At 42.6% G+C, this 9,259-nt stretch overlaps 1 protein-coding gene across 1 annotated transcript in view; it reads left to right on the top strand.

Moving 5' to 3' along the window:
• The first annotated feature begins 7,043 nt into the window (after positions 1 to 7,043).
• IPP (intracisternal A particle-promoted polypeptide) overlaps positions 7,044 to 9,259 on the top strand; it is a 45,079-nt gene continuing 42,863 nt past the window's right edge. The window contains exon 1 of the mRNA XM_008574892.1: positions 7,044 to 7,385. Within this exon, the coding sequence (XP_008573114.1) occupies positions 7,094 to 7,385 (292 nt within the window). The 5' untranslated portion in view covers positions 7,044 to 7,093. The remainder of the gene's footprint in view (positions 7,386 to 9,259) is intronic.

Raw genomic sequence — 9,259 nt, 5'->3', positions numbered from 1 at the left:
GTTCCTTCCTGCCTTCACTCTAAGTTGAACAGCTCAAAAATGAGGGTGGCACTGGGATGGATGATATTGGGGTGGCCCATGGCTCCATATGCCATGTCTGGGGTGTAGGTCAGCTTAATCCACTGCCCCAACCTCATCTAACAGGGATGAGGGCAGAAATAGGACCCAGCTGGGCTGTGCCCTCTTCAAAACCTTTTATGACTTCCTGTTTGCCAATTCTGGACTTGAAAGGTTTGTTTCTGTCTCTGGATGAATCAAATTTCTTCCCGCTTTGGAGCCTTCCTGTGTAGTGCTCCACATACATCTGGCCCTTCTTGGGGAACATCCTTCAGATCTCCACACCCATTGCTGTCCCACAGGCCCCACCTTCAAGCGTTCCCACTCCTGCCCCAACCCCAGCTCCTGCCCTGGCCCCGCAGGCACTCCAGCTTGCCTCCCTGCTGCTACTGCAGAGCTGGAGGAGGTGCAGCTGGAGCTGGGCAGGTATAAATTTAATAAAAGATATATAAGACCCTTATGGATAAAATTATAAAGCTTAAAAATTTCTTAAATTTAACTTTGTTAATGGATAATGACATTTAATATTATAAAGATCTTAATTCTCTCCAAATTGTCCTATAGATTTATTGAAATTCTAATAAAACCCCACCACATGTGTGCATGTATGTGTGTGTATGCATATGTGTGAAAATTGATGAGGTGGTTCTAAAATCTATATGGAAGAATCAAGAGTGCCAGGAATAGGCAAGACACTGCTGAACAAGAAGAACAAGATGGAGAAACTTGTCCTACCAGATATCAAGACTTCTTGGGTCCGCCGCCGGCCGACCCGAACAGCCCTAGCCTCGTTCCTTTTGGTAGGCGAGCGAATGGCCCGGATTCCTCTTTCCCTCCAGTCCCCGTTGGGAGGAGACGGGGGAAGAGAGCCATGAAGAGAGTTGAGCACAGCCGCCGGCCCCAAGCAGCCTGTTAAAGGACACTCAGACACGGCGGGGGTTCTGTTGAGCAGTTCCGTTTATTATCACACAAGCACTTGCTTTTAAAGGCAAACGGGGAAGGGAAGTTTTTTACATCCTCCAATCAGCTTAAAGGTTAGAAGAGCATGCATCCTGTCTCAATGCCTAGCTATTGCAATCACGCAGTGTTCACAAGCACAGAAGTGCGTATTTGGCCAATAAGGGCTAAGGCAAGGTTCCCACAGACACTCCCACCCTACTTCCTCCCGGCGCCGTCTTAGGCTGCCATGTTAATACACCCTTGTGGGTCCATAATGGCACTGCTTGTAATGTCACTTAAGGTGGCATTAGTTTTTAAGGCCCGACAAAGACTTATTACAAAGCTACACTAATTAAAACAATAGAGCATGAATAAATAGACCAAAGGAATTGAATAAATAATTGATCCCAGACCAAAGGGAAACATAATATGGGAGAGAGCTGACATTGCACATTGGTGAGGAATATGAACTATTCAGTACATAGTATCATGACAATTGGTTATACATATGGAAAAAAAATTAGATCCCTATCTCAATCTGTACACAAAATTGATCCCTAGTGACTTAAAAAATTAAATGTAAAAAGAGAAATTATAATGTAAGAAAATAATCTCAGTGATTCATTTTCAGAAATGACTTATCTGAAGGTGTTTTAACTGATTCAGGCCCAGCCCAAAAGTTGTCTGACTGCTCCAGTCCATTCCTGAAGGGTCCCCGAACAGATAGAGCTCTCCTTGAGATGATAATTAGTTACTAGCCCCCATTATTTTCTTCATTCCCTGGTGTTTCTCCTTTCACAGGGCTTTAGTGGGCCTTTTTCGTGGGCTTGTTCTGAGCCCCCAGACAAAGGAATTCCTTGCAAGGGGGTAATAAATTTTAGACATCGTTCGGGAAGATTATGCACTCCATAGTACTCAGCCAATGAGGAAGCGGGGGAGGGACTTGCATACTAGGGAATGACTTGCTTGCTATAGACCTCTTCCATGTGCCTGTCCCATTCACAGACACCGGGACTTGCATGGCCATTATTAAAGTCTCACTTTGCTGTACATTGTGCCTCTGTGTCCATCCTTTGGCATTGGATAGGTTAGGGCATTTCTCACATTTAACACTTTCAGAAGAAAATGACATTAGAGAAGGAAGAATTTCTTAAGCCCACACCAAAGGTGCAAAATATAAGTAGTCTGATAAATGGGTAAAATTATAAACTTTTGTTCATCAAAAGACAATAAAAGATTTAGACAAACCACAAATTGAAAGGCAATAGTGACAACAAATACAATTGAAAATCCTCCCACAAATCAATAAGAAGCAAGTTTAAAAAATGGGCAAAGACATGAATAGTCATTTTATAGAAAAAGAAAATTAACTGGCCTATGTCTTAGTCTGCTCAGGCAGCCATAACAAAATTTCACAGACTGGGTGGCTTAAACAACAGAAATTTATTTCTCATAGTTCTGGAGGCTGGGAACTCTAGGACTAAGGTGCCAGCAAGGTAGGTTTCATTCTGAGGCCTCTTTTCTTGGCTTGAAGGCAGCTGCCATCTCACTATATGCTCACATGACCTCCTATTTGTGTGTGTGTGTGAGAGAGAGAGAGGGTGATTTCTGGCCTGTTTTCTTATAAGGGCACTAATCCCATCATAAGGGCCCCACACTCATTACTGCAGCTAACCTGATTTACCTTCCAAGGGCACCATCTCCAAATACCATCATATTGGGGGTTAGCACTTCAACACGTGAATTGGGGGCAGGACACAATTCATCCCATGGCAGCCTATAAACACCTTCTTACTGCCCAATCTCATTAATAATCAGGGAATGTAAATTTAAAATGAAATACCATTTTACATCCACCGGGTTATATAAAATTGAAATATTTAATGATATTGAGTGTTGGCAAAGATACGGAGCAAGGGAATGCTCATTGACTGCTGGTAGGAATGTAGCAATCTATACTCAAAAAACAGTTTGGAAAAGCGTTAGTCATTTCCTAGTGAAATTGAATATGCACATACCCTATGATCCAGCAATTCTGCTCCTAAGTATATACTCTAAAGCAGAGCTTTTCAGATTTTCAGGTGCAATCCAATACTAAATCATTAAAATTAATTTTAGGGGTGCTGAAGTATAATTTTCTGAAAAGTAAAATCATGACTCATACAAATATAAAATAAACAAGTATTAAATATTTTATTTATCTCATCGATTAATGAGGGAGCCGGTAAGGTGTTACAGGAATGTTGTATGAATTTGCTAAGAATCAGGAATGTTGAAATTAATTTGCTAAGAGGGGCGAAAGTTGTTTAATATCTTATAGGTTAATAAAATGGAATGTTTTGGTGTATCTTTTCTAAAGGGTGGACAAGAATTATTTTAAATACTATCAGTTTTCTTGTACAATAGCTTAGTCAACAGAAAGTTAGAGGCCCCTATGGGATTCAAATCCTTCCAGCAACTGTTAGACAATTCCCAGCCTTTAACTGAAAGGCACCAAATAATCTCTTGCTCATTTTCAAGTCTTTGACAGTACTTCCTGACAATAGGTCCCTTTTAGCATTTTTTGGTAATGAAATAGAAAAGAAGAAATTTAGTGCATTGTGGGTAGTAAATGTAAACACAGTTTCGTTGAAATTTTGTTTCAGAAATATACATCTATACACACGTACGAGTACGTGGTATAGAGTTTGATGTAAAATATTTTTGTTCACTGGGAGCTGGGATCAAAAGAGTGTAAAAGCCACTCATGTGACACATTACCAGTTCAGTGAAATGAACCGTTCGTTTTGAGTTCTCCTTTCCTTTACAGTAGGCATCCATTCAGTGCCGGGCTCAGTCATACAAAACCTCAAAAAATGGTCTGAGAAAATGGTAGAGAAGCACCGCGCCGGGTGCTCGTCTCTGTCTCTCCTTAACACTAAGGTCCGCGGCCTGCCTGGGACACCATAAGAACCAAAAGTGCAGGCCGAATGGAAAGGGCGCGCGGCCAGCCTCAGCAAGCAGAAGCGTCGGCTTGCAGCTGGGCTGTTCGCCAGCGGAGTAGCAAGCACACGCCCCGGGCCACAGCAGGGGGCGCCGAGAGCCGCCGGCGGCCGCGCTGCTCGCGAGCGGAGGAACGGCGCGGAGGCGCACGCGCACGCGCACGCGTACAAGGCCCGGGCCGGCGGCGCGCCTGTCACACTTCAGGCCAGGCTTTTCCTCCAGCCCTCGGGGGACCGCACTGCCTGTCACCCCGCCTGGTCACCCCCGCCAGGTTTCCCCCGCCTTCTCCGCGCCTGGGTCGGTCGCAACTGCGCATGCAGGGCCCTAGCGGGCGCCGGCAACAAAAAGAAGCGGCGGGTAAGAAGGGCCTGCGTCCCGGGTGCGCCTATGACGGGGTTGGGAACTTCCTCCTCGGCTCCTGGGACCCTTAAGGACGAGAGTGAGAGAAGCCTCTGGAACTGGTTTTCTCCTCGCCTTTCCTTTTGCCGCCTCAGGCATTCCCTTGACAGTCGAAGTGTTGTCGCCTTCACCGTAGCTTCGTCTCGTCCGGTCCGCTCCAGCCTCTCTTCTCTCCGTCGCCACTGCGGAGTCCGGAGTCCGTGCCCCCGGCCCCTCTGCTGTCTGAGATCCCTTTCCTTCCCTTTAGGTAGCGCTGGAATGATGGTCCGCCTGTAGTGTCGCAGCAGTTTAGGGCTAGCTCTCAGGGCCAGCCCCCAACTCAAGTACAAAGAGGCTCGGTTTTTTCCCAGTCGCTCGTCCCAGGATTCTTTCTGACACCTTTTACTGAAGCAGCTTCTGGATGCTCTCGACCACCAAATATAGGCCCTCTTTAGTTCTTCTGGGCGTCTTCACCGTTTCCTAATAATCTGCCTTTCAAGTTTGGGTCTCTTGAGGCGTGTCCCCTACATCCCTATGCAATGTCCCAGGATTGTGCTTTTTCCCTTTGGAAATACGGTCACCCCACAAGCCGCCTTTTGGAATGATGTACGTATTCCGCTCAGAAGCGTGGTTGATTTCTCTTGACTGCCACCCGAGTGGATATTCAGTGAACTCTCTCTTCTAGCAGGAGGCAGAATTTTAATTCAGTGGCTGTGCTTGATGCCTTGAAGTAGGGGCTAGAGGAGGTACCTTGTAATTAAACCACTGGGGTCCAAAACCTGCTGACAGGGAGAAATCTAACATGTTTAATATCTGCAGGTCAAACTTCTATCTAGAGACAAATGAACTTTGCTTTTATATGGCAGTTAAATGTAATATGTTGATATTCTGTAGATGCTGATGTGAGGTTTTAGCAACTACCTTAAAATCTCTAAATAAAAGTTCTCAATAAGTTAATTCCTAGATAGTCATGATAATCAGCTTGGTTATTTTGACTTTGCTACTTTTGACCGAATACTATAAACTTAACCATTTTTTTCTAACGTCAACCCACACCGTCTTGGTCAGTTTTACCATCAATTCTCCTTGATGCTAGAATTACAGAATCTTAGTCATCTTAGATTTCTCCTGTCCTTTATCTCCATATTTTTTATGTTACAGGACCTCATGTTTTCTTTATTTAAAAGGTAACTTGGATTTATCGCTTTTTTTTTCCCCTTTTTGTCTTTTTTCGTGTCTGGCAATGGATCGCAACCCTCAGTGTCGCGCCCGTACCAGACCTGGACCGGCAACGGGATTGCAACCCTCGGTGCTGCGCCCGCACCTCGCTCAGCCAGTGAGCAGGAACCGGTCTGTATGTGGGATCCGAACCCTCGGCAGGAGCGCCACCACGCTCCCAAGCGGCACACTGTAGCAGTGCGCCACCAGGCCGGCCCCGGGATTTATCGCTTTGATTTTCATTGCTAAAGCTGTAAGACTGTTTAATAGGACTTTGTTACTTCATAGCTCATCCTCCTGAAGAACCAAATAACAGTTCTGAGATATGGCTATTGTCATGTTTACTCTTGATGAACCTATAAAGGCCCAGGTCCAAATGTCTGTGCTTGGGTTTCAAGGCCCTTTCTCTCTAACTTGGCCTAATAATGCCGATACAATGTGATATGGTGGAAGAAGCCCTGGATTTAAAGTAAGAAGATCTGGATTCAGACACTGAGACTGTTGTAATATTAACACTATATCCTTGGGGAAACTTTGAGCTTCAGTTTCCTTCTCTCTCATTTTGGATAATATTATCTTCTCATCTCTTAATTATTGTGAGAATTACAATGACCTAATATGTAGAACAGCTAACAGTTAAAAAACAACCTAAGCTATTATTGTTATTTCTCATTACACTCATTCATTTCACAGACATTGGAAAACCTGATATATATTAGATACTGGTGCTGTAGCTATGAAAGGTAGTTACTGTTCTTCAGAGAATGTCTTTCAAGGAGTTTTCTGTGAGTGTGTGTGTATGTGTGTGCATGCATGTGCATGCATGCACACACACGCTAGGAGTAGGGTCCTAGTGTTTCTGACAAGATAGTGTGATATAGGCTGTGAAATAGAAAAGCTTAGGGTAAGCACCAAACTCAGAGGAGAGAGGAACAGGGAAGGGTTCCTGGAGGAAGTTTTATTTGGACAGAGTCTTGAATTGTAACAGAAAGTTCAGAAGGGCTTTATGTGCTAAAGGAAGTATAGAAATTGGAGGATTTTAATCAGACAGTTGCACTGATCACAATTGCTTTTTGAAAGTTCATTCTGGCTGTGATGTGTGCTTCCTTACTGCAGTGTACAGAAACTTCTTTCTGCCTTTGTGCCTTATTTACTTTACTCCACCCAGAAAGACTTATGATCTTTCCTCATACCTTAATATAATTTATGCGTTATCTTTCAGTGTCCAGTTCAGGTCCTGAGTCTTCTGTGAAGCATTCTCCAGTTGTTTTAGCCCCCACTACATACTTATTCCCTTCTCTGAAACCATATTAGAAATAGTACCACACAATTTAGCCCTTATTTGTTTCCCATGGTGTTTTATGTCCCTAAGTAAATTGTAAGTATAGGGAATGTTTCCTATGTGTGTGAATAGAAGACATGTTAAATACAAAAATACATTGCTTGTTCTTTTGTATTTTGTTTTTCAGGGTAGGAGCAGATTATGGGCAACAGTCCTTTTTGTTAATCTATCATCATCATGGCCCATGAGGGCAGTTCCAAGGCTGGTGATAGTCCTTTTTCATCAGATAAACATGCCCAACTCATCTTGTCCCAGATCAATAAAATGAGAAATGGACAGCATTTCTGTGATGTGCAGCTACAAGTTGGGAAGGAAACTTTTAAAGTTCATCGACTGGTTTTGGCTGCCAGTAGTCCTTACTTTGCAGCTTTGTTCACTGGAGGAATGAAAGAGTCTTCAAAAGATATTGTACAGATTCTAGGAATTGAAGCTGAAATCTTTCGGATACTTCTAGATTTCATTTACACAGGTACATTACATGAGCCTGTTGCTTTGAGTGAAGAATGTTGCAATCGCTCATGCACAACTGTGGGAACATAAGTAGATCTAACTTATATAGAAGATAATTCAGCAACATGTTATTATGAGATTTTGAAAAGTTCATATCTTTTGATCCAGTTCTCCTTTTCTAGAAAGCATAAGCAATGAATTAGTGATAAAGGCAAATATTTACATACCAGGATTTTATTCTAACGTTATTTATAATAGTATATTCGTTCATGTGCTGACTGATGTTTTAGTCAAGTATGGACCCCATATACAACAGTGGTGAGAGCAATAGGCTCTGAGCTACTACATACCATATAACCTGGTGGGTAGTACACTATGCTGTCTAGGTTTGTGTAAGTATAGTTTATAATGTTCACACAACAACGAAATTGCCTAATGATGCATTTCTCAGAATATATCCCCGTTGTTAAGCAAGTCATGTAATTGGATACAATCTAATTGTCCTTCAGTAGGTTATATGGTTAAATAAATTATGATACATGTATATATAATGGAATAGTTCTTAGATCTTGCAAATGATTAAAAATATGTATGTATATACTATCATGGAGGAATGTTAACAATATAGTAAATGAAAAAAATTAGGATATAAATACAACACCAGTTTTGTAAAAAAGAAAAAGGGAAAATCATTTGTGTGTATTTGTGCATGAGAAAGAGACCAGAATGGTGATAGTGCTTATCTGTAGGTGATGGAATATAGAAAATCCTTATTCTTCCCTTCTTTTCTGTTTTTTCCCCAAAAATGTTTATAATCAGTATGCATTATTTTAGTCAAAACTTTTATTTTAGGGCCGGCCCGGTGGCGCACTGCTACAGTGCGCCGCTTGGGAGTGCGGTGGCGCTCCCGCCGAGGGTTCGGATCCCACATACAGACCGGTTCCTGCTCACTGGCTGAGCGAGGTGCAGGCGCAGCGCCGAGGGTTGCGATCCCGTTGCCGGTCCCGGTCCGGTACGGGCGCGACACTGAGGGTTGTGATCCGTTGCCGGACACGAAAAAAGACAAAAAGGAAAAAAAAAACCTTTTATTTTAAAAATGTTTTTGAAGAGTTTTAATGACATTAGAAAATGCACAAAAACTGTAGTCATATGTCTTATGTGATATGCAACATAAATACAGATAGAAGAAAGGTTTGAAAGAAATATACTAAAGTGGAAATACAGTGTATGTGAATGGAAGAATGTGTGATTTTCATTTTCATTTTTATTTATTTATTTTTTTTGTCTTTTTGTCTTTTTCCGTGTCCGGCAATGGATCGCAACCCTCAGTGTTGCCCCCATACCGGACCGGGGACCGGCAACGGGATCGCAACCCTCGGTGTTGCTCCCGCGCCTCGCTCAGCCAGTGAGCGGGAACTGGTCTGTATGTGGGATCCGAACCCTCGGGTGGGAGCGCCGCCGTGTTTCCCAAGCGGCGCACTATCCAGTGCGCCACCGGGCCGGCCCCATTCATTTTTATTTTTATAGCTTTCTGTCTTAAAGTTTTTTTCCACAGTGAATATATATTACTCTTACAATCAGGAAAAAAATGTTTGGAAACAAAGACTACGTTTATTTGGTCTAGTTTTGAGAATATTCTGTGTTCTCCTTAAATCACTACTTGGTGGGAGATAATTATGTAGCCCTATGAAGTATTGTTTTTTTAATGCCTGGTATTTAAACTTGGAAAATGACAAAAGGTAATTTCTTTTCTCCGTGTTGTTTCATATTCTTTTTTGGATAATTTAAGAAAACAATGATTATCTACTAAAAGCAGTGTAGCTCTGTCTATTGGCTTATGTGCAAATTAACATTGAGAGATTTTTGACCCAACTATTCAAAATGACTTGTATG

Source organism: Galeopterus variegatus, unplaced genomic scaffold (genome assembly GCF_000696425.1).
Source record: "Galeopterus variegatus unplaced genomic scaffold, G_variegatus-3.0.2 Scaffold1113, whole genome shotgun sequence".
Classification (NCBI taxonomy): domain Eukaryota; kingdom Metazoa; phylum Chordata; class Mammalia; order Dermoptera; family Cynocephalidae; genus Galeopterus; species Galeopterus variegatus.
This window is presented reverse-complemented; position numbering and strand designations above follow the sequence as displayed.